Source organism: Panthera tigris, chromosome C2 (genome assembly GCF_018350195.1).
Source record: "Panthera tigris isolate Pti1 chromosome C2, P.tigris_Pti1_mat1.1, whole genome shotgun sequence".
Lineage (NCBI taxonomy): Eukaryota > Metazoa > Chordata > Mammalia > Carnivora > Felidae > Panthera > Panthera tigris.
The window spans coordinates 28,707,611-28,733,304 of record NC_056668.1 but is presented as its reverse complement, the minus strand read 5'-3'; the positions used below and the strand labels follow the sequence as shown (position 1 = coordinate 28,733,304).

Below are 25,694 nucleotides of genomic sequence, written 5' to 3'. Positions count from 1 at the left end.
AAATGTTTTATGAAAACATATTATTTCCCTAGACAGAAAGATTTTACAAATAAGTGAAAGTAAAAAAAAAAATGAACAAAAAATTAACGGCAATGGCCCATTTTTTCTTTTACAGACCTGGCTTTTGTGACCCCAGACATCTCTTTTTCTAAATGTCTAAACCAGGTCCACTGCAATAACATCAAGGACAAAAAAATGTCTTTGGAACAAATGAAATCATTGTGGGATTTTGATTATGCCAATTAATTTAACGGATTCCTGATTTTTCTGGCATAGAGTGTCAGATTTAAGATCTTTTATCAGGGAAAACCAACCTCCGTAATGTTTTCTCTGCCTTATGTTCCCATTAACACGAAAGTACAAATCAACACGCAGAAGGAATTGCTTCAGTCCTCGTGGTCAAAGGAATATATGCAATCATTTGCTATTTATGACAAGGTGATTATTTTGTCCAGGAATCCAAGATCCTACATGTTATCTGTGGCCACCTTCTATAGTTTTAGTGCAGTACCTGTTTTGATACACCAAGGGAATTTGCAAACATTCCTTTGGATTTGCTATCCTTCTGGCAAAGGGTTCCTGTTCCCTTTGTTTGTTCCCTTTGTTTGTTTGTCCCTCTGGGGCAAGGAGAGTAGAGAAGCCTCATTTTGAAAGTCCCAAGAAAACCACCCCATTATCAGAGTCATCTTTGGCCACACTCTTAATGGCTAGTCCCAGGATAGGTCAGGGGTGGTCTGCTCCTCCTGGGGCTGCTGGCGTGTTTTGGTTATGTGGTTATTAAATAACTCAAAAGTAGAGAAAATACACATTTTAACCTGAGCCTTTCCCATGAGTAATGAGTGTCTGGGTAAAGACTTATCCTTACAGTCCACATTACATATTCCATGCCAGTCAGGGTTATTCTGGTTGGCAAAATTAAATCCCACTGATCTGACAGTGTATCTGTTGTCAGTGCAAAAGCCCCAGTCCCTTACAAAAAGCACAGTGCAAACTGCCCATGATCATTTTATTGCAGATTGGAATTGTGGGACGGACTGGAGCAGGCAAATCAACACTTTCAAATTGCCTATTTAGAATTGTGGAAAGATCAGGAGGCAAAATTATTATCGATGGAATTGACATATCAACTATCGGACTTCATGACCTTCGGGGCAAACTTAATATTATTCCACAGGTAAAGCCTGTTTTGTCAGTAGACTTTCTTAAATCCCTCTAAATAAACTTCCTCTTCTTCTTTTTTTTTAGTGTGTTCCTTCCAAGCATCTAAATTCATTTTTTAAAGTCAGAGCATTTTAGATGTGTTATGAAATATCACTACATAACTGAATCCTATTAAACATTCTTACTGTAAAGTATTTTTCCTAAATGCATTTATCTATTTGAAAAACTGGCACATTGCTTTACAAGTTCCCTTCATAATAGTAAATGCAAATAAAATTTGAATGAAGTGGATCTCAGACTGAAACACACATTGGTATTTTTTGGAAGAAAAAAATTACAAAAGCTCTTGCTTAGTTGGTAGAGTGAGTGTAGAATTTTGCCTCTTTTGATTTGAAATTTAAACACATTTTAAAAGATGAAAAGAATAATAATTCAGTTAGATCATTTTTTCAAGTCCTTTGATTTGTCTCTCTGTGGCATCAAAGGAACTTGATCATTAACAAGTATGCAAATTGGCTCAAGAATATGCCCCTGTAGTCAAAGATGACTTATTCAGTTGTTTGAGAGATTTAAGCTGAGCATTTATGAGATATCTTTGTATTACCTTCTAAAAATATCTTAAAATACTTTAATCTCTTTGTCATATTATTTAGACATATGCCTCTATTCATGAATTTACTTCAAAAGCAAATTTGAATGGAATTCTTGCAGGGAAAAAATTAATGAAGAAAGGAGATATTAGTCATTCCTCTCTTAAAAATAAATACAGGTGTAGTAAAATACAGTTTCACCAGGCATGTTGGTAAGTTGGAAAGAGCATGGACTTGTCCTATTTGAATTCTACCCAACCACTTACCTTCTGTGTCTTTGGACAGTTTAGACAAGCATTCTTTTGAACCTCCAGGTCACTACCTGTAAAATGGGAGTATGGACTTCCATCTTTCTGGAAGATGATTGATAACATTATGTCCATACTATAGTTTGCATTTATTCAATTCTATGTTATCTTATATCTCTGACCAAATGGCAGCTGTCATCATCATTATTATTATGGCTAGTATTGACATTGTTAAGGAGAAAGATGATCAGGAAATTGGAAATGATTCAATCTCACTTATAGCTTATTCTGATTCTCTTCTGCTTTTGTTTTCAATATAATGAATTTTATAACTATCTAGGTCAATCATTTTGCTTTTTCCTTGTTTATTTTCTGAATCTAATTTTTTAATGTATCTATGCATCATGTGACAATGAGATTACTGGTGATGATTTTATTCTCTAGGATCCTGTTTTATTTTCTGGAACCCTTCAAATGAACCTGGATCCTTTAGACAAGTATTCTGATTGCCAGCTCTGGGAGGTGTTAGAACTGTGTCACTTAAAAGAGTTTGTGCAGTCCCTTCCCAAGAAGCTGCTGCATGAGATTTCAGAGGGTGGTGAAAACCTCAGGTAAGCTGCTAAGAACAAAGCTTGGTCCGGTTATTCATTCCAAGGCTCCTTAGGAACTTTGAGTTAGCCTCAAAGGGAAGTCGCTCCTGAGTCACCAAAGACTTCCTTTGGTCTATTCGGAGCACACTATTGCTGATTCCCTCTAGGGAAGAGGTACAAGGAATAAAATGGTAGCCACTGGTTGGGAAATGCTGGTGAAAGGAAGAAAGGGCGGGGGGAAGGAACAATACAGTCTGAAAAGTCATATTTAATCGACTCTTCTTTTATAAAGACTCCTACTCGAATAACTTTCTTCCTAAAAATGTTGTAAAGGGCTCCTTTTTTCTTCCTGGCGGTTTGATGACCAATGACAGTCCCTTTCATGTGATCAGAGACATAAGGAAAGAGAACTAGATCCTCCCTGTGATCAGAGATATAAGAGAACTAGATCCCCTCAAGCCCTGCATTGCATGACTCAGCCTCTTGGTTGCTCTCTCCCTGCCTCTGTTTCTGCCACACTGGCCCCCTTGCTGTTTCCTCAACATGCCTAGCCAGCCCTTGACTGCCTCAGGGATTTTGCATCTTCTGTTCCCTTTGCCAGGAACAAGTTTCCACTGGAAATCTGCATGGCTCAGTCTCCCCTTCCTAAGGGTCTTGAAATAAAAGGCAACTTCCTCAATCCAGTGAGGGTTTCTTTGGCAGGCCCATCTAATGTTCACCCCATGCCCACTCTCTATACCCTCCCTTCCTGTGTGCTTGAATTCTTCTTATTACTATGCATTTTACTCATTTATCATGTTTATTTTTTCTGTCTACCCATAAGAATATAAACTCCACATTGAGATTTTTGTCTCTTTTGACAAAATAAATATTTCTTGAATAAATGAATGTGTGGCTTAGAAAGTGAATTGCAATGTAATCAGAATTACAGAGCGCGAAGTGTGTAGCCATAAAGTCCACTGTAGAAGTTATTTTACTTATTTTTTTAACAGCGTTGGACAACGGCAGCTTGTCTGTCTTGCTCGTGCTTTGCTTCGAAAAACAAAAATTCTCATCTTGGATGAGGCAACAGCTTCCATCGATTTTGAGACTGATAACCTGGTGCAGACCACAGTCAGGAAGGAGTTTTCCGATTGTACCATCCTGACGATTGCACACAGATTGCATTCTATCATTGATTCTGATAGGTATGCTTTGTTTTCAGAAATAAAACATCTCTCTATATCTCTATAGAGATAGCCACTGAATACACTAAACATACTGATTGCCATTAATAATTTTACCTGTGCTGAAAACAATTGTTTTCTGAAACAACTAGAAGAATATGCTAATCCTAACAGAATATTAGAAAACTGGATATACTTCTTGAGTTCCGTGGTCCCCATATTTTGTAGTGACATAACTCACTACGTAATCTAAACTTTACTTTATCAAGAAAAAGAAAAAGAAAAAGAAAAAAAGGTGAACTGGAAAACTGATTATAATTACCTGACTGGGTTCTTTTCACATTGCAGGGTACTTGTTCTAGACTCTGGAAGGATTACAGAATTTGGAACACCACAGAATTTGATATGCCAGAAAGGACTTTTCTTTGAAATGCTAACAGAAGCAGGAATAACACAAGATTCAGTGACAAAATAATGAATGATTTTAGCTGTGTATTGGTTATACTGAGTAAAAAATAAGTTAGTATTTAAGAAAATGACAAGGTGCAGTGCACAAAGACAGGCCCCTAGCTACATGTTGGCATAAATATCGATAAGCATCGTATTTCTAACTTTCCTGGGCTGTACCCAAACTTCTCTCTTCCATTCCTGCCCTCTGGAATATCGGCCTGCTCCACAGCACCCAGTGTGCTACATGCCATTTGTCCTTTAAGATCTCTGAGTTCATCCAGGAGTCACCTTCTCTGTGACATGTCCCCTGATATTCCCCTCTGTTCTCCAGTCTGATCCAGCTGCCCCATTTCTGTGCCCTCACCATCCCCACATGCATACCCATGTACCATGGCAGGGACTCTATTTCAGTTATTTTAGTCTGTCTTCCCACTAATGCTACTTAAAGGCGAGTACCCAGTTTCAGTTGTCTTTGTATGTGAAGTTCCTAGCATAGTGATTTTCATACAGTTGATACCCAACAAATGTTTGAAGAATGAATGACTCGGCATTTTCAAGTATATGATACAGGTATTTATAGACATACATAATATATGCTGAGCTACTGGACAGCATATAAAATGATGGAGGAATCACAAAAAATATTAAGAGTTATTCAGTTGATTTTGGAAACAGTGATTGTATATTAACTGAATTTTCTGGTGTACTTTATTTAAAAAAATATTTTTACTATTGACTTTGAATTAAAAAATGGTATTTTCTATGCAACCTTATACTTTTGGTTGGGTTAACCTCAGTGACTTATATATCAGATGGTATACATTCACAAGAAGATTGTTGATTTGTAATACTAATCATATTTTGAAGGACTTTTTAATATAGTAGTTTTATGTAATACAAGCAATATTATTTCTCTGAGTTGCCCTTCAAATTTGAAGTATTTAAATTTTAATGGCGTTTTCCTTTCAAGATGGTTTTAATAAAATATTTTAACATGTTCTTGAAAAACCATCAATTATTTCTTTTATTCACTTTTTCTCCTTCCTACAGCCATGTACAACCTAGCTTCATCCCTACAGGTATTTATGAAAATTTGCTTTAAGTTATAAAACCCTAGATTATCTAAAGCCTCCTTCCATTAGAATGGAAGCCACTAGAGGTGTTTTCCTGTCTTTACAATCCCTGAAGTGTCAACCACTATATTTTGTACTCAGTAAACAATGAATAAATATCTGTTGAATTCCATTAAGAAAGGGATCTAGACTCTTCAACAAATGATGTTGGGAACACTGGATAGCTACCTACAAAAGAATGAAACTGGACTACTTTCTTTCACCATACACAAAAATAAACTCAAAATAGATTAAAGACCTGAATATGAGACCTGAAATCTAATGTTTTCTTAGAAGAAAACATAATAATTTCTTGGACATTGGCCTAGCAACGTTATTCTAGATATGTCTCCTTAACCAGGGAAACAAAAGCAAAAATAAACTATTGGGAGATTTTGCATACTAAAGGAAACCATTAACAAAACATCAGGCAAACTACTGAATGGGAGAGATATTTCCAAATGATATATCTGATAAAGGGTTAATATCTAAAATATATAAAGAACGTATACAACTCAACACCAAGAAAATGAGTATACTGATTAAAAATGGGCAGAGTACCTGAATAGACATTTTTCCAAAGAGGACATATACATGGCTAACAGAGACATGAAAAGAGGCCCAACATCATTCATTATCAGGGAAATGCAAATCAAAATTACAGTGAGATATGTTACACCTGTCATAATGGCTAAAATCAAAAACACAAGAAATAACAAGGTTGGCAAGAATGTGAAGGAAAAGGAACTCTATGGTGGGAATGCAAATTGGTGCAGCCACTGTGGAAAACAGAATGAGGTTCCTCAAAAAATTAAAAATATAATTACCATATCATCCAGTAATTCCATTACTAGAAAACAAAAACACTAATTTGAGAAGATATATACACCCTCTTGTTTATTGCAGCATTATTTATAATATCCAAGATACAGAAGCAACTGAAGTGCCCATTAATAAATGAATGGATAAAGAAGATACAGTATGTATGTATGTGTGTGCATGTGTGTATATAAAAAGAATATCATTCAGCTATAGAACAATAAATCAGGGGGCGCCTGGGTGGCTCAGTCGGTTGAGCGTCCGACTTCGGCTCAGGTCATGATCTCACGGTCCGTGGGTTCGAGCCCCTCGTCGGGCTCTGTGCTGACCGCTCAGAGTCTGGAGCCTGTTTCAGATTCTGTGTCTCCCTCTCTCTCTGACCCTCCCCCATTCATGCTCTGTCTCTCTCTGTCTCAAAAATAAATAAACGTTAAAAAAAAATTAAAAAAAAAAAGAACAATAAATCAGTCTTGTCATGTGCAACAACATGGATAGATCTAGAGGGTAAAATACTAAGTAAAACAAGTCAGGGAAGAACAAATACCATAAGATTTCACTCATATGTAAAATTTAAGAAACAAAAAAAGGACAAGAAGATTTTAAAACTGGGGTTTTTTGTTTGTTTTTTTGTTTTTTTTCTTTTTAAGAGAGAGAGTGCAAGTGGGCAGGAGAGAGAGGGAATCTTAAGCAGACTCCAGTGCTCAGGGCAGAGCCTGATGGGTGACTCTATCCCACGCCCCTGTGGGATCATGACCTGAGCCAAAATCAAGAGTCAGACACTCAACTAACTGAGCCACACAGGGAGCCCCCCAAAAACATGCTCTTAAATACAGAGAACAAATTGGTGGTTGCCCAAGGGAAGATGGGTAGGGGGATGGGTGAAAGAGGCGAAGAGGATTAAAACTACACATTTTGATGAGCACTGAGTAATGTATAGCATTATTGAATCATTATATTGTACACTTGAAACTAATACAATACTGCATGTTAATTATACTTCAGTTTAAAAAAAGGAGGGGCGTCTGGGTGGCTCAGTCGGTTAAGCGTCCGACTTCAGCTCAGGTCACGATCTCACGGTCTGTGAGTTTGAGCCCCGCATCGGGCTCTGGGTTGATGGCTCAGAGCCTGGAGCCTGCCTCCGATTCTGTGTCTCCCTCTCTCTCTGCCCCTCCCCTGTTCATGCTCTGTCTCTCTCTGTCTCAAAAATAAACATTTAAAAAAATATTTTTTTAAATAAAAAAAGCAAAGGGAGGGGCGCCTGGGTGGCTCAGTTGGTTGAGCGTCCGACTTCAGCTCAGGTCATGATCTCGCAGTTCCTGAGTTCAAGCCCCGCGTGGGACTCTATGCTGACAGCTGGGAGACTGGAGCCTGCTTTGGATTCTGTCTCCCTCTCTGCCCCTCCCCCAATCATGCTCTGTCTCCCTCTCTCTCTCTCAAAAATAAACATTTTTAAAAAATTAAAAAGGAAAGGGATCTAGATATTTCATTAAGTTAAAAGATTGTTGGGGTGCCTGGGTGGCTCGGTTAAGCGTCCGACTTTGGCTCAGGTCATGATCTCGCGGTCCGTGGGTTTGAGCCCCGCGTCAGGCTCTGTGCTGACAGCTCGGAGCCTGTAGCCTGTTTCAGATTCTGTGTCTCCCTCTTTCTCTGACCCTCCCCTGTTCATGCTCTCTCTCTGTGTGTCTCAAAAATACATAAATGTTAAAAAAAAAAAAAAATTGTTTTAGCCTATTTACACCTTTGGTAAATCAACCAGAGACCTTCTGCTATTTATTCATTCATTCATTCATTCATTCGTTTATTATTTGTGACCCTCTGTAATTTAAAAAACCAAATGGGAAATCAACAGTAGCCTGAATAAACTGCAGCGCAGTCACACAGTAGAAATGTATACAGCCATGAGCGTGAACAACAGCTACAGGCAACAGTAAGGACGGATCTCACAAGTAAGATGTTGAGGGCAAGAAACCAACTGCAAAGGAGTAGTAGTATGTGATTCTATAATTCTGTTTCTACAAAAGTTTTTTTAAAAAGGAAAAAGTATACTGCTACTAGAAGTCAGGATACTGTTTCTTCTTGGTAAAGACAGAGGGGACAAGATTGAAGGGGTACACAAATTGGGCTTCTTGGATACTGGTTATATTCTGTTTCTTGATCTGGGTCTGAGTATTGGTTCAATTTGTGAAAATTCATCAAGCCATATACTTAGGAGTGCAGTTTTATATCTATATCTATATATCTATATCTATCTATAACTATATCTATATCTATATATACACACATATGTATATGTATACACACACATATAACATATAGTATACTTTAAATAAAGAGTAAAAAGAAAGCAAAAGTAAACATAAAATATGACTAAGTCAAAATTACTCAAAAATATTTTTTTCATGTTTTAAGAAATTAGTATTACATTTTCATTTCAATTACGTTCACAAAGCTTATTCAATCACTGAAGTATACGAGAAGGAAAGTGCAAGGTCCTCAGTATGACTGGATTACAGAGAAGTAAGTTCATTTGAATTTTTAAAACAAACATGTGTATTCAATGATTGTCTGGTTTGCTTAAAGTCTAACTCCGAAACAGATTTAAGAAGATAAGGATTATAATTTCAATATATAGAAATATTTATCTTAGCTTATAGAAGGAAAATCCTAAGCAGCATTAAGTTGAATTTTTTAGGATATTGAGGATATTTATTATTGAAAGCATACCTATGCCAACTAATGTGTGAGGCATTGGAATCATTTGTTACTTCAGTCTTCACTAAGGAATATAAGAAAGGTATTATTATCCACCCTATGTTTCCAAAAATAAGATTTCAAGATCTTGGCCAATAAAATGTAGACTCCAGGTCCATGTGATGAGAAAATTGATTGTCTTTGCAGTGCCTACTAAGATGTCCCATTCCTGGGAGAGCTAGTTAACAAGAGTCTGGTGGTTAAAAATAGAGAAGGACTTAAAACCAATAGTGTTGTAAGCATAGTAAACGGAATTAAAGCTTGGGGGCAGGCTGCTTTTTCAAATGTATTATTCGTTTGAACCATACGAAATAGCCATTTTTGTAGGTCAAAATGGTTTAGTAATGGTAATTTGATATATTTTCTAGCATAGCTTTGGTATCCAACAGTATTGAGATGTAATGCTGTATTTTAATATACACACAAATAATAGTTATAACTGATCTGTAGAGCCTTCCGCTTAGGAAACATAATCAAGAAAACTAAAAAAGGAAAACACAGTAGTTTTTAAAGCTACTGGATCGTGAGATAGGATGTTCAACTCCACTCTCACCACTTTGTAGTCCTGTACACTGGGGCAAGTTAACTTACTTCTCTGGGCTTACTTGGTAGTAACAATTTTATCTACCTCCTAAAGTTTTTGAAAATTAAGTCATGTAACACAAACTCTTAGGACAGTGTCTGGCATATAAAACACATTCAATAACATGTTAGCCATTTCAGTATCAGCAGTCACAGCTCCTTGCAATTGGTGTCTCCTATTTATAAACCCATCACAGAATGCACTGTTAATATAAAGGGCAAAATTGAGCCACTGTTTATGAAAGTCTCTTTTATACACAGCAACTTTGGGATAACCAGGGATTAAAATAAGATCTAATCCCCATTGCTACACAATATGGCTATATTATTATCAGGTTATTATGTCACTTGAGGAGGTAGCAGTCAGGAGAGATCTAGTTCCTTCCTGTTTTCCCAACTCCCATCTTTCTGGCTGTCATTTTCTAAGCAAGTGGGCCATCTCTAGAACACTGAAATCTTGACTTCTGGCTATATTGTGAGCTCTATTTCTCTAAATGTGCTAATGGAAATGAAGACTAGGTAGTTCATGTGGCTGCTGTGCTACTACTGAATTAGTAAGGCCAAGGTAGTGGGTATGAACTGGGCCAAGGCTGACTGGCTTCTCTTGATCTCTGACAAAGGTAACCAGAGTTGCTCACCTGTTTTTTTATGGATTGACCAATCTGAGTACATGGGTAGTTATATAGTTGATCAAAGACAGGAATCTTGTTTATCTCCTGAGCATGGCACAAAGAACAAGATAAACATGAACAGATGTATGAGTAAAATGTAAAAATAGGTTATAAATGGAGAAATATTTGATATTTATAAAAAAATATTGTGAAAATCTTGAAAACTATTTGCTCCAAGATGTTAGAAGGGAAGTAACACACATGCATTTTTGTGTGTGTGCGAAGATAAGCAATAAAGGTCAATGTTTGCATTCACATTTATAAAATGTAGCTCATCATTAACATATTTACAATTGGTTTACTGCTGATATATGTAGTAGAAAATGTAATGTGTTCAGAAAGTAAGACTTAAATGATTTGGAATGAGTGACAGTGAAGTGCAAATAGGAATGCAAAATACATATTGATAACACTTCAGTCACCATGAATTCCCTCTAAACATCTGCTTTTGGCTTTCTGTTCTGAGCATTTGTGTAAGTCTCCAGGTATTACAAAACAGTCTTCTGCTTTCCCTGCATTGCCATATCTATGATTTTACAGAGGTAATGGACATGAATTAATGTTGACCATGATGTGCAAAGTCCTGTTGTTTCATATATTTCATCTGATATTTAGTTGAGTCAGTTCCTTTTCATTAGGTCTTGGCCAGAAGCACAGGGGCAACAAATGACACTTTGGCCAAATGTTTATGTAGTTTTTGTCCAAAGAATAAGATGAACTTTATCAGAAAATTACAAAGTATTAATGAATCAACCAATTATGCAGGATTATTTATTAACTATAGGTTAATTTAGGTCTTGGCACCATTATGGTCAAAGGCCATGAATTGGTATTCAGAATACTGGACATACTATTCAGATGGTAAAGGAACTGTCTCTTCTAAATTAGGAAAATACAGAAATTAGAAAAATTAGAAAAGTACAGAAGCAACCCCAGAGTCAGGATGCAGGCAAGTAGGCAACAGCTGCTGAAGTCACATGCCATGAGCATCAGATCAGCTCTATCCCTACTTTCTCTGTCACTTGTAAACCTCAAAAATGTCCTCTGGCCTAGTCCTGAATGGAAAATAAAGTACACAGTTTAAAAAACAAACTTCAAAGTGGTATTTATTTACATTAAAATGTGAATTACCTGTACACACACAAATTTAAGAGGCACAATCTGCTATGCACAAGAACTATATAGTTTTCAGTACATGTGATACACAGTAGCATCTGTTAAGTCAGTGGTTTGAGTGAAAACACAGTACCAAAACATTCCTGATACAAAATAAATTACTCATTCACATATTCTAATCATACATCAGTTAATATTTAAAAAGTTATGCACTTCAAAAAACACTAGCTAGATGTACAACCAAAATGTATTAGGTTTGTTTTATGAAAAATGTTTTCAGATTAGGCATAAATATCCCTTTCAAGAAGCATTTTTGTCTTTTAAATAAATAAACTACATTGATTTCAAGACCATTTATATATAGCCCCCTAAAATATGATCAAAGACAGACATTACTTCGTATTTTTAAAGGTGTAACTATATTAGAGAATATGCTAAACACTGCCCCCAAATTCCAACACTGCCATTCTATTTTTCAGACACAATCAAATTATTTAAATTCCCTTTTTAGTATATGAGATTAGCTGCCCTTTTTTAACAAATTGTTGCCCTAACACATTGTCCTAAACTATCTCATGTATTTGAGAAAGTCAAGGTTTTTTTTTTAAAAAAATGTCAAAATTCTTCAGGTTAAAATTGATATTTTATGTGGAGATTTTGACAGATGGAACACTTTTTTCTTAAAGACCTTTGCAAAAAGATCTTTTCCAATTCTAAAATCTATTAAAGATTCATACTGTCTGAGAGAACACTCAAATATTTTCATAATGCAGTGAAGGATTCATCTTTGGCATTTCTCTGTTAGTTCTAAAATAAAATATGTCAACAAACATTTTTTTCCTACCTACTTGACATTCCGTACACAAACTATTTGATTGAAATTGTGTCTTAACAGCAATCTCATTGCTAACGTTATTTTTTTAGATCTGCGAAAAATATTAACATTCAGCTTTTTATTATGAGTAGCTGAATTGCTTTGATGTTGCTGAAATGAGTTTGCTTAGTTCTCTTTTCAGTGATTGGAAATTCAACAGCCTTTAAATTCAACAATGGATATAAAGCAGACATACTTTACATCAACAAACATGTTGACCAGAGTATAATCTTTGAATATGGTATGAAGCATGCTTGTATTAAGAAAAAAAAATAAATAAGTAAATCTTTAAATATGGGCATCTCAGACCCAGAACTGCTTGCTATATTTTCTTTCTTGGTCCCTGTAGCTTTTCTAAACAGAAACAAACAAAAGCAAAACAAAACTGCTACAAATGCTGATTTGTAGAAATTTTTCCACATTGCCTTCCACATTAGATTGCAACATTACTTCCAATATTCACAATTTTTTTTGCTCTCATCACATACTAACCTTAAGGCTAAAAACAGTCCAAGAGTGACTATTGTAAAATGATAGTGGGAAACAGTAATAAGGATTTTACAAATGATCTTCATTCAAATAATATGGGGTAAAATCTCCATAGAAACTGAATCAAGTAGGATTTGATAGTTCAAATGCAAGCTACAGTGTCCAGGGCTCACTGAAAATAAAGATACAAAAACAAAAACATAAATACTGTAGCTAATTACTACTAATTACCAAGTCTGCAAACATTGTGGATAACAAAAAAGAGATAGTGATGATGGCTTTATTATGACATTAAGACATGTATCAAATCAAATTAATAATTCCTGTTTTCTAACCAGGCAGAATCATGGAAATCCAAGCAAATAATGCGTAACAAATGAAGGAACTAGAGTGTAAGTTGGTTACTTTTACTGTCTGGTACTGAAACATTTGAATAAATCACATAAGTTTGAATTTGTGAAAGCAAATTTATTACATACATGTCAGTTACTGAATATTACGTACGCAGCTTATATTAATAATACTGCCTATCTCCCAGCCAATGTAAAAATCTGACACCAATACTGTCCTTCAAGTATAGCTCAAACTAATAGTTACATGTGATAACCAAGTCAATCAATTACCAGCTCCTGCTAATACAATTTAGTAAGAACTGGGAATTGTAAAATTGGCACCAGGCAATGTTTACAGAATACAACGTTAAGTGCATATGGTTATCTGCTTCCAGAATCCAAAAAACAAAGCCACCCATGCTCCTTTAAGAGTTTTACCTCAATTCTGTCATTTTAGAAGTATTTGTTGGAATGTGATCTCTCCAAAATCAAATAGGATCAATCTGGTCACATTTCATCCTAAAACAAAATGTTACGTAAAATTTCTGTGTATCTAAATGTTCCCTTTCAGATAAATTTGTGAGATTATTTTTCAGATTTTTCTTTATTGGAGGAGGTGGTCTGATAAGGAGGAAGAGATCATGAGACAATCACAAATAATCATCCCTCTATAATTCAGTTGAAGTTGGTCTTCTGTAAATGCTTATTGGGAATTTCTAAAGCACTGACTTGAAGAGGCCAAGAGCCACCATCGATCCCTGCTTGGATGGCCACTCCTGTCACCACGGCCAGGTCAGGGTCTACAGAAGTGTTGGGATCCTTTCCAAAGAACTCTTGAATGACTTGGCGGATTCGAGGAATACGAGTAGAGCCCCCAACCAAAACCACCTCATCAATCTCAGTCTTTTCCAGGTGGCCTTCTTTTAGTACTTGCTGAATGGGTACAAGTATTTTCTGGAAGAGATCTTCATTAAGGGTGTCAAAGAGCTTCCGTGATATTTCTGTTTCAAATAACACCTGACTTTCTCCACTTTTCTTTTCAGAAAGGCCAGCTCCAAACACACTGTTCACATGGTGGCCATCAGCGGGGAAAAATCTGTCCTTTGGCAGTTCAGTGTCACTACTCTGAGGTTCCTTCTTGTCTTTTTCCTCCACTGTTAGTAATACTGACAACTGAGCAGACTGATGAAGAGTCAGGTTTAATTTGACCATTTCCACAGCTTGTCTTAATCGGTGAATTTCTTCTTTCCTAGAGGGTCGAAAGCCGTATGTTTGATAGATCTGTTTATATAAGTACTGAAGCAATCTTTGATTGAAGTCCTGTCCTCCAAGTTTATTGTTTCCTAAGTTAGAAATAAAAAAGTTCATATTACATTTATCCATTTGTATGTGTATATGCATATACATGTCTGTAGTATGTATGGAAATGATATTCTAGACATACATCTCTTGCTTAATGTACTTAACTATTAAGATTTTATTCATACAAAAACTGATTAAAAATAATTGGGTTAAAAAGATTTTAACTAAAATGTGTTCTATTTAAAAACAGTGCATATCTGGTTAAAATCCTTATTTTTCTTAGTTTTAATTTTTTAAATATAATTTATTTTCAAGTTAGCTAACATATGTACACAGTGTGCTCTTGGCTGCGGGAATAGATTCCCATGATTCATCGCTTACATACAACGCCCAGTGCTCATCCCATCAAGTCCATCCTCAATGCCCATCACCCATTTTCCCCTCTCCCCTGGCCACCCCAACAACCTTCAGTTTGTTCTCTGTATTTAAGAGTCTCTTTTGGTTTGCCTCCCTCTCTGTTTGAAAGTATTTTTTTCCCCTTCCCTTCCCCCATGGTTAAAATTTTTAAATGATAGAAAAGGAAATATTTCTTAAGGATATCAAATAATTTTTCAGAAGATAAAGATTGACAACAGATTAGCTTTTAATTGCAATTTAAAAACACTAACTGTCATTAGTCTCAAAAGAAGAAAGTCCTTATAATTAAAAAGTAGGAGTAGACATTTTATCTTTTTATAACATGTTTGCTTGCTTAAGAGCTGAAATTAAAAGAAAAAGAGATGTAAAGGGAAAAGATTAATGTAGCACAAACCCCTGGCACTGAACTTGGTTCTAAAGAATCCAGTTAGGAAAAAGAAAAATGCAGGAGTTAGACAACCTATAACTGACAACTTCTCTTTCAAAACAGGCTCAATTCCTTAAATTAAAACAAAACCTTTAAAGAAAGATTTAGAATGCAAAATCCTCTTATTTCTTAGAGAATACTATTAATAGTATTAGATTTTCTAAAGACATCTATTTCGTAAAATATATTATCAAATGAAATAAACTGATCACTCCTCATTTTAAAGGGTATTTATGGCTTTCTGTCCCCCTCACCACAGCCATCAAGTCCTACTTACTGGCTCAGTGAACTACAACTGGCAGTATATTTATCTACCATGTAGGATGCCCAGTCAGTTTTTTTAGACTTTACTTTTTGCTGTAAAAATACACAAATGGTGGTTATAAAATTACATACATAGATTACCAAAATGAAGTCAAAGTACACTGAAAAAAAATCTTAAATAAACATTTAACACATTAGGTGTGCTAAGGAAAGCATTGTGTGAACCTCTTTTAGTCTCCCTGTATTTTTCTTACCAGACATTGCTCGGGTTAGAAACATTCCTCCTTGTTTATTTAGCAACGACACATCTAGAGTTCCTCCGCCCAAATCTATCACCAAGACGTGGAAGACATCAGCCTTGTGGAGGCCATAGGCCATAGCTGCCGCCGTGGGTTCATTTATTACCCTCAAGATCTTCAGTCCTGTAAGATTGGTTGGAAGGAAGAACAATTCATCGGAGGACACCATTATCAAAATTTCGTCCCACTCAACCTCACACGATGTTCGTGTGTTTTCTAAAGCATGAACCCCAATGAGTAACAACGGCTTTTAAGGTAAAAAAAAAGAAAAGCCCAGATTCAGTGGAATGTATCATTCTAGTCTTTATTAATTAATATTTAATTAAAAAAAACTCTTAGCTTCTTCTAATTCTCATTATTTTACTTGGGAATACATAAGCAATAAAAGCTTAATCATTACGTGCTATAATAAATTGCTGTGGAAATGAAAGCCTGGAGCCTATTTCAAATTCTGTGTCTCCCTCTCTCTGCCCCTCCCCCGCTTGCACTGTCTCTGTCTCTCTCTCTCTCAAAAATAAATAAAACATCATATATATGTATATATGATATATATATCATATATACATACATATGACTTTGACAGGGGCTCCTGGGTGGCTCAGTTGGTTAAGCATCTGACGCTTGATTCCGGCTCAGATCATGATCTCAGTTTGTGGGATCGAGCCCCGTGTTGGGCTCTGAGCTTGGGATTCGGGATTCTCTCTCACTCCCTCTCTCTCTGCCCTTCCCCTACTTGCCCTTTGTCTCTCTCAAAATAAAGAAACTTAAAAAAAAAAAAAAAAAGACTGATAAAAACAAGCAGACAAATAGATAAAAATTAGATGAAATATTTCAATAGACACAATGACTCAAAAAGTAGACTTAAAATTTAGAACCCTCAAAAAAAAATTTAGGACCCTCAAATGCAAATCTGAAATATACAGCAATCTGATCTTGAAGATAATGTTAAACATTACAGTGAACAGTGAAAGTTCAGATTTCTTTGTGCAAATTTCTTGCTTTACCCTAAGTGCCACACTTAATGAGTGGTTTAGCAAGCAATATGCTATTATGCATCAGGAACCATAAAAAACTATTCAAACTCTGAAGAATTTATTTAAAAACCTTAACACCATCTCCTTTAGCTCTCTGACTTCACTCACTCTGCTCTGGCCACACTACCTACTTCTCATCTTCACATGTGCCAGCAAATTCCCATTTTATGGCTGCTAAATGACTGTTTTCTCTCCTGCAACAGACTTCCTCTGTATATCTGCTTGCCTAACAACCTCACCTCCTTCAAATCTGCTTACATGTCACCTTCTCAAGGAGGCCTACTTGGCCACTGTAAAACCCAAGTCCCCCACTTCCTGACCATCCCCAGCAATCCTCGTTTTATGCTGTTCTGTCTTCCACAGCACATTTCTTTCTGATACACATTTATCAGGGCTCTGCACCAGGGGCAATTCTGGCCCTCAGGGAACACTGGGCAATGCCAGAAGACAGATGACTGTCACGTCCTGGAGAGACTGGTGCTGCTGGCATCTAGTGAGCAGAGGCTAGGGATGCTACTAACTCTCCTATAATGCATGGGGCAGTTTCCCACAAGAGAATTATCTAGGCCCAAATATCTAGGCCCAAATATGCTAGGGGTGAGAAACCCCATAATATACTTATCTTTAATACAGACTTTCTGTTTCTCTCCAATAGAATAGAAGCTCCATGGAAACAGGGATTTATGTTTTGTTTGCCAAGGCACCCAATATTTGCTGAATGGTTTTAAATGAGTTCTCTTCCACCTCAGATTTTTAAAAAAAAAAAATATTACACTCATCTTAACATTAAAGAAAATTTATAAAAAAAATTCCTCACTGCTATCATGAACCCATGTCCTCAGTCTTTGTCACAGGACTATCTTATTGGCCGTCGTCATAATATGTTGCATTTTACATTGCGCTATAGAATTATTTTTAATTTTTATCTTTATGTATATCAAAATCCATCTAATTTACCACTTTGGGTTTATTTACATGCCTAGATAATTAGGTGGTTTGCAAAGTGATATACCTTACTACAGAAGATTTTCAAAATAAGAACATTTTGAGAAAAAATTCAACACAGGCAAGGGTGGTATTACCTGCAAGGTTAGCAGCTTCAATTGTTGAATTTCTCTGTTTTAGATCAAATTCTGCTGGTACAGAAATAACCGCATTAGCAACTGGCATTCCGAGATACTCCTCTGCCATTTCCTTTAACTTCAACAGTAGTCTAGAGCCAACATATTCTGGGGAAACGGTGATGGTCTCATTACTTGTCACCGAAAACTCAACCATTCCATTTTTGTTTAAAACCTATGAATAGGATTAGTAAAAAACAAACAAAACAAAAAGGACAGAAAGAAATGTAAAACTGTGTGTGTACACATCCACACACATATACTTAAACACATACATACATACACACTGGACTTATTCAATAAAAATTTTAACTTCATAAGGTCATAAAATTTTTTGTAATCTTGTCATTTACCAAGATGAGAAGTTATTAAAAGTTATACTTCAAAATCTATAAAGCGAATCAACACCATAGCTTTCAATAACAGCAGAATAACCAAATTCATCACCAAGCATATAAATGGAACACAGAAGATCTTCAATATATATTTGTTAAACGAATAAAAGAAAAAAGATGAAATATAAGGAATAAAAGTTGCTGGATCATGTATTTGATTCAGGATCTTCTTTTAATTAACTTGTTTCCAAAAATAATTGATAACTGAACAAATGTTCTGATACATATTAACACGAATCATTTTAGTAGTTCATTATGTTCTTATCCAAGAATCAAGTATCATTTACATTCTTATTTCCATGAAAACATGTATCATGTATCAGCTCCTTATCCCTGCTAATGTGGTTGTATATTTAAAAAACTAGATGAGGGGCACCTGGGTGGCCCAGTCATTTAAGCATCTGACTACTGATTTTGGCTCAGGTCAAGATCTCACGGTTTGTGGGGGATTAAGCTTCTAGTCTGGTTCTTCACTGACAGTGTGGAGCCTGCTTGGGATTCTCTCTCTCCCTCTCCCCTGCTTGTGCATGCATGCTCTCTCTCTCTCAAAATACATAAACTTTAAAAAATAAATTAAATAAAAATAAAGAAATAGATTAATTCTAAAACATACTATTCCACTTTCACCAACAGACTATATTAATATCAATAGTAAAGACAATTAGTCTCTTTTAAGAAATTATAAGAACTTTACTCTCATTGCTCTAGACTGTACAATAGGTTTCAATGAAGAAACTTGACCATCCACAGACCTATCTGGGAAAAACAAAAACAAGCTACGATTAAAACAGACGTATCTGGGAAAAGCAAAAACAAGACACGATTAAAATAAGATTCAAAGACACCATACCCTCAGAGCCCAGGTGAAACAAACAACAAAAAAAATCAAAACACTTAGAAGCTTAACAACAACAACAAAAACTGAAAACAACTCCGTGTTGGAAAACAGTACAGAAGTTCCTCAAAAAACTGAAGCTAGGACTACCGTATGATGTAGCAACTCCACTTCTGGGAATATACCCTTGTGTAGCTATCTGCACCCCCAAGTTCACAGCAGCATTTACTTACAATAGCCACGCCACGAATACAAACTAAGTGTCTATCAACAGATAAATGGATAATGTTGATATACACACATAATGAAATATTATTCAGCCATGAAAAAGAAAATCCTTCTGTCTGTGACAACATGAATGGACCCTGAGAGTATTACACTAAGTGTCAATAAGTCAGAGAAAGACAAACACTATATGATCTCTCATGTGTAGAATCTAAAACAACAACCACTCAGATAAGCTGGTTTGTCAGCTGGTTTGCCAGCGGCAGGGGATGGGAGCATGGGCAAAATGGATGAAGATGGTCAAAACAAAAGGTACAAACTTCCAGTCATAAGGTAAACAAGTACTGGGAACATAATGTTCAACATGATAACCAGAGTTAATACCGCTGTGTGGTATATATGAAAGCTGTTGAGAGAATAAATTCTAAGAGCTCTCACAACAAAGGAAAAAATTTTATTTCTTCTTCTCTATATGAGATGATGGATGTTAACTTATTGTGCTAAACATTTCACAACATATTTAAGTCAAATCATTATGTTGTACACCATAAACTTATACAGGGCTGCATGTCAGTTATACCCTAAAAGTTAGGGAAAAAATAACTTGCATCAATACGTAATACACTCAAAATCATAATTTTGAGGACATGTATAGCTTTATATAATTTAAGCACTGCTTATGAAAGATTTATAAATTAATAAAAGATTCTAAGAATAAAGCTAAAAAAGAACAAAGAAATAAATATAAGAAATACATGGGGTAAATTTATGTTCTCCTTTGTATATGCATAAAAGATCTGAGAATTTTATTCAATAAACAGCACTGATACAGCTATTAATTTTAAAACCTATTCGTTTAGAATTCCACTTCATAATTACCAAAAAAAAAAAAAAGAAAAGAAAACCCTCTATGGAAAGAACATTTAAATATTTAAAAGACATGGGTTGGGGGTATGGATAAAATAAGCAATGGGGATTAAAGAGTACACTTACCATAATGAAAAAAAGAATTAAAATATTTAAAAGAAAAAACATCAAAACACAACCTTACAAACGCTCAAGTAAAAGTATTAGAAAAAAATTCAAATGGATAGGATGGAAAAGGGCATTGTAAGTCTGTAAGAGTCTATAAGCATTTTTTTTTTAATTTCAAGATGATTTGCCACATGAAAATTTAACATTTAAAAAAAAAATTTTTTTCAATGTTTATTTATTTTTGAGAGACAGAGAGAGACAGAGCATGAGCAGGGAAGGGGCAGAGAGACAGGGAGACACAGAATTCAAAGCAGGCTCCAGGCTCTGAGCTGTCAGCACAGAGCCTGACGCGGGGCTCGAACCCATAAACTGTGAGATCAGACGCTTAACCAACTGAGCCACTCAGGTGTCCTGAAAATTTAACATTCTTGAAAGCTCAAAAGCAAAATTATATAGCATCAGTTAAATAAAAAGAACATTAGAAACAAACAAAAAAAAACACTGAAAACATATCACAAAGGTATTTTATAGTCATAAAAAAAGATACACCCCAAAATAGGATTCCTAAAGAAAATAAAAATGCCAATGAACATATTAAAAAAAAAAAATCTGACCTCACTAAAAATCAAAGGAATGAAAAATTAATATAAGATACAATTTTCACTTATTTATTGGCAAAGATTAAAAAATAGTAACTAGGGAAGACGTAAGCATTCTAAAGAAGATAGTTAAGACACACAACCTTTCAGCGCACAATTTGACAATATCAATCAAAGTACTCAGAGAACTCAAATTCTCCTACTTCTACAATTCCAGTTTAGGAAATGATCAAGAAGAACACAAAGATATATGTACAAGGCTACTCAAAGAAGTTACAACATAAGTGGAAAACCAGGGAAAAAATAAAATGTGCACTTATGGAGAATGGACAAATATAGGAATAGCCGTTCCAAGTGTCCATGAAAACAATGTGACCCTATTATCCAACTGTCCGTGTCACATTGTTGAGTTTCAAACAAGTCATAAAACAGCAATGCCTAGTATGATCTCTCTCTCTTTTTTTTAAGTACACAAATGTGTATAACCTAACACCCACAAAGCATCTGTCCATCTATCTGGCTATCTGGCCATTGATCCATAGTACATGGGGGCTTCAGCTTTCTTGCTACAATGAAACAAAGAGCTAAGCAGACACTCTGAGGATGGCAGAGCAAGGATACAGCTAAGGCTCCGAGTCCATGATAGCACTGTGGAGCCAACGAATCGACTCATTCTGGAATTGCTGTAGGTCTGCTTGTTGTAACATGCCTTCCACGCAGATTAAGGCGAAACAGAGTGTTGTATAAGGCATCATTTGCAACAATATACGCTGAACTAAAATTAAAATAGATTTTAGCCTAATCACTTACCTTAAACGGGTATCTGCCAATCTCAGCCTCCAGCTCTTCTGGGGTAAATATCTTGCCTATGAATCTTTTGGCATCATATATTGTGTTCTGAGGATTGGAATCTGCGAGCTCTAAGCTTTCATAACCCACATACACATCATCGTCAGTAAAGGACACCATGCTGGGTATACTGATATGCCCATTTTCATCTGGAATGACCTTTACTTTTCCTGTGCCAGGAAAAAACACCCCAACCGAACAGTAGGTGGTGCCAAGGTCAATGCCAATCACTTTAGGAGTAGGCAATGGTAAATACTGTTGTGCCAAATAGCCAGCCAACAGGAGAGTCAAAACAGCTGATCCTGAAATACAGGCAAATTAAAAGATAGGTCTTAGTAAACTAGTATGATACGCTAAATTACTACAGCAAACTCCCTTTAATATCACTCTTTGAGATAATACTAATAATCCACACTCTCAAAATATTTTCTTTTATAGTACTAATGGTAACAATTCTCTCAGGCATCAAGTTTTTCATAATGCAAAGTGATCATAACACAATTAAAATGAAGGAACAACAACAACAAAAAGCTCCTCTAGTTGTAGGTCTGTGTACTTCACCTTGGTGAATGAGAAGTAAAAACTTTTAATTGTGCTGATGCTGACAGGAAAACCCATTTATCTCTAGCAAAAGCTAGATAAATGTTAAATATAGATGTATTTCAAATTCTTGATCATTTGGTATTTAGATCTTATAGCTTTCTACACAGCTTTAATTATCATTATTAAAAAGAAATTTCATTATTAAAATTTCCACAGCAAACATTTTGTTATTATCGTAGGGCTAAAACTCTACCCCTTCATCTCCTTTCTCTTTCCAAAAGAATGAACGGGATAAATTGGTAAAATGATTTTGGAACTTGTTTAAATATTAAACTGTCACTTTACAAAAGAACACAGTTAACTTCTTGTATTTAAACAGGAATTAAGGAATACTTCTTGGAGTTAATATGTAGGGAAAGAGAACCATAAATGTGGAACCCTGAAGGCAACATAAAGCCCCTTGAAGGCAGGTTTTGTTCACTGTTGTATCCCCTCCACCAGGAATGGCTCCTAGCAAATAGCAGAGGCTCAACTAATATTAATTGATTAAAAAAAAAAAAAAACAAAAAACCAAAACACACAAATATGAACAAACGCCATGTAGATTGTAAACATAAGTGATGAAGAAAGATGCCACTTTGAAATTACAATTAATCTGTTATTTGTTTTCAGGAGAGAATATCCATACGTGTTACATACGACCCCAAACGTCAATCGGTAGGAGTCTGTTTCACTAACTGTACGCTCATCTTCAACACATAACTCAAAAAAAAAAAAAAAAAAAAAAAAAAAAAAAAAAAAAAAGGACATCAAGGGCCAACCCCACTTTCCACTTGCTCCTACGTGGGAAACTTCAGAAACATTTCATCGTTTTCCCATTCGGGGAGTATTAATTGATAAACTAGATGGGTGGAAAGAGCATCAGACCACACATCCAAGAGGCCTGACCTCTCAAGATGCAGCAGCATCCCAGGACTCTGCAGCTCAGGCTGCTGGTGCTGCTCCTCCCCCTTCCTCTACAAAGAGGTCTTGGGGATGCACGTTCTTGCGGCCTCTCGAAGGCCTCAATTCAACTAATGACTCAAAATCGACGTTCTTTTGAAAAGAACTGTTCCTGAGGCCCGATGTCCTTGGGATGTACGCAGAGGGTCGCCGCCGGCCCTGCATGGCCTACTCTGGCCCAGGCCATTCTAGACGCGACCCCCAATTCGGCAACCCAAGAGCCAAAAACCGACTCTAAGTCATCTTTTCGAAGCCCTTCCCACTGCGCCAATTGGATCCAGGAGGTGACAACCACCCCCGCCTATCCCCGCCTCCCCAAACCGCTCGAGTGCCCGCAACAGCCACAGGGAACCCCTGGTCACTGACCTAAGATCGTCATCTCTCCGGCCATCACAGTCCCGCCGAAGAGGCTTGGGATGACTGTACCAGACGTGAGGTGACGCCCCCACACCGCCCCGCAGCCCCAAGGCCTACTGGGTAATGTAGTTCTTTTTCTCTGACGCAGTCGGAGAAGCTACGTATCTGACCAGAGAAGGGACTTCATTTACCGTCAGGTCGCAGGACTGAGAACTTCCATTCAGTAGCTGCCAGTGACGTCTAAGCCGCCCTCCTACGCCGGGGCTACGAAACCAATGAGGCTGAGGTGGAGGAGAGCCAAGAAGAGGGACTGGAATATATAATCAAACCTGAAGCGACTGGAGCCAAGTAGAGGTAAAAACAAACGATTTCTTTAGCGCCGCCCTGCCGCTTTGCATTATGGGAAGTGTAGTTCCGGCCTGCCCCTCTTCGCTGGAGGGAGAGTGAGGACAGTTAGGTTATTGTTTCGTTTGGCCCTGTTCCTAACCAGGCCCGGGTTCGAACCTTTGCTTTTTCGTTCTTCCTGCCTTTCAAAGAGTGCTCCTTTGCCTAGATCTAGATTCTGCATGGGGATCCTTTAAGTGCCCCTCACCCCTCCAGCCTTCCTACAACAGCCCCTATAGCGGTGTGGGCACAGAGGCAGGCTGATGGGGCATCGCTGAAACTCCCAATAAATCTCCTCAGCCCTCTACTTTTGTTTTGGGATAAAAGTATTCAAGCAGTCTTCAGTGAATGTGATTTATTCAAATGAGCAAGGAAGCATTTTGTCTTGCTAACACCGAAGTGGACTATTACTAACGAAAACAGAACACTTGAGCTTTCTCTTGAATTAAGTCACAATTGATAGGAATTGCTTTCATGGACAAGTCCTGTAACATATAATGGCCATTTAGGACACTTGTGAAGTGTTTTCTCAGGTCCGTGTCTATAATATACAACCCCCCCCCCTCTTTTTTTTCTTCTTTTCTTCTTGGTTACTGGGTAGTACTTAATGGCTCTTCTTGAGAGTGTTTTGTCTTTTATTGCTGTTATTAAAGGGCACCAGAACTATGATCCTGGAGAATTGAAATGTTTCCTCACCTTAGATGTAAATCAAGTTGATATCCCTGTTGATAACAAGTCTACCTGCTGGAGTAATACACCACCACTGGCTTTCTAGCTGCTTAAAACACATACATGAAAATATTATGGTTATTGAAGGTGAAGGAAGTATAGTTAATGGGGATTTATTATAATCTCTCCACTTTCATGCATTGAAAAAAATATTTCACAATGTAAAGCATAAAAAGTATGTGTATGTCTAGGGAGTACTATTGAGTATAATTTCCTTATGAAGAACACATAATTCACTCAATTCATGGGTATTATTAAGTATAATGATCATATTAACAAACATTTATTGACCATAGTGGTAACCACTGGTAACAACAGAAGGAGAGACAGAAGGTAAACACATACATGTAATTGATTATGGTCTATGCTGTGAAAATAAAGGAAACCTCATCTAAAATGGAGCCCAGAAGTCTTGAATGGGGAATTCTCTGGGACTACCACTGGTTGTCAGTTGCAGACTCCACCAGAAGGAATCATACTTTGCATGCTTAGCAGGAAGAAGCTTAATTTACTGCCCCAGCAGGAGGAAGTAAACTTTTCTCCTTGACCAGCAATAGCGATAGCCAATGAGAAGTTCAAACTCTCACTCAACTCCAACAGACTTTTGTTTAAGAAAGAGCTTCACAATTTCATCCTTTCCTCCATAAAAGCAAGCCACTGGACTTTGTGCTCTGGACTTGCCTGTGGTTCACTATAGTTTGCTTGTCCCAAGTTGCAGTTCCTCTGCTATTCCTGAATAAACTCACTTTGCTGATAAAATAACTGGCTAGTTTTAGGATTGACAACACCGTATTTGTGGTATGGACAGAGGGCAGAAACAGAATTGAATAAACACTGTAATTTTATCTTGAAGTTGAGAAGACTTAGTGAAAGAGAATATGTCTAAGAAATACTTAGAAGAGTAAAAGGGAGCCAGGAGATGGGTTAATAGGATAATATGAAGCAATTGGTTGAAGGTGTCCCAGAAAGAGGGAACTGAATTACCA

At 36.6% G+C, this 25,694-nt stretch overlaps 2 protein-coding genes across 8 annotated transcripts in view; one reads left to right on the top strand and one right to left on the bottom strand.

Annotated features, from left to right (window-relative positions):
* The window catches only part of LOC102965415 (multidrug resistance-associated protein 1-like), an 87,754-nt gene extending 82,359 nt beyond the window's left edge, over nucleotides 1-5,395 (top strand). For 5 of the 6 annotated variants that reach the window (XM_042956543.1, XM_042956544.1, XM_007088712.3 and 2 more), the window contains 4 exons: nucleotides 1,016-1,174; nucleotides 2,444-2,610; nucleotides 3,582-3,776; nucleotides 4,104-5,395. In XM_042956543.1, the coding sequence (XP_042812477.1) occupies nucleotides 1,016-1,174; nucleotides 2,444-2,610; nucleotides 3,582-3,776; nucleotides 4,104-4,230 (648 nt within the window). In that variant the 3' untranslated portion in view covers nucleotides 4,231-5,395. The remainder of the gene's footprint in view (nucleotides 1-1,015; nucleotides 1,175-2,443; nucleotides 2,611-3,581; nucleotides 3,777-4,103) is intronic. The other variant, XM_042956545.1, reaches the window with a different exon arrangement.
* A 5,824-nt stretch (nucleotides 5,396-11,219) lies between these two features.
* On the bottom strand, nucleotides 11,220-23,704 carry HSPA13 (heat shock protein family A (Hsp70) member 13). Of its 2 annotated transcripts, XR_006207721.1 has the most exons (6): nucleotides 23,605-23,704; nucleotides 21,655-21,995; nucleotides 17,777-17,990; nucleotides 15,616-15,783; nucleotides 13,390-14,294; nucleotides 11,220-12,791 (listed from the first exon to the last, which is right to left on the bottom strand). XR_006207721.1 is itself a non-coding variant. In XM_007088706.3 (5 exons), exons 1-5 carry the CDS (start codon nucleotides 23,627-23,629, stop codon nucleotides 13,627-13,629), a joined length of 1,416 nt encoding a protein of 471 aa, XP_007088768.1. In that variant the 5' UTR covers nucleotides 23,630-23,704; the 3' UTR covers nucleotides 11,220-13,626. The 2 variants fall into 2 exon arrangements, 1 of the variants encoding a protein (XP_007088768.1); XM_007088706.3 differs by having other exon boundaries at nucleotides 11,220-14,294.
* Nucleotides 23,705-25,694: the final 1,990 nt, after the last annotated feature.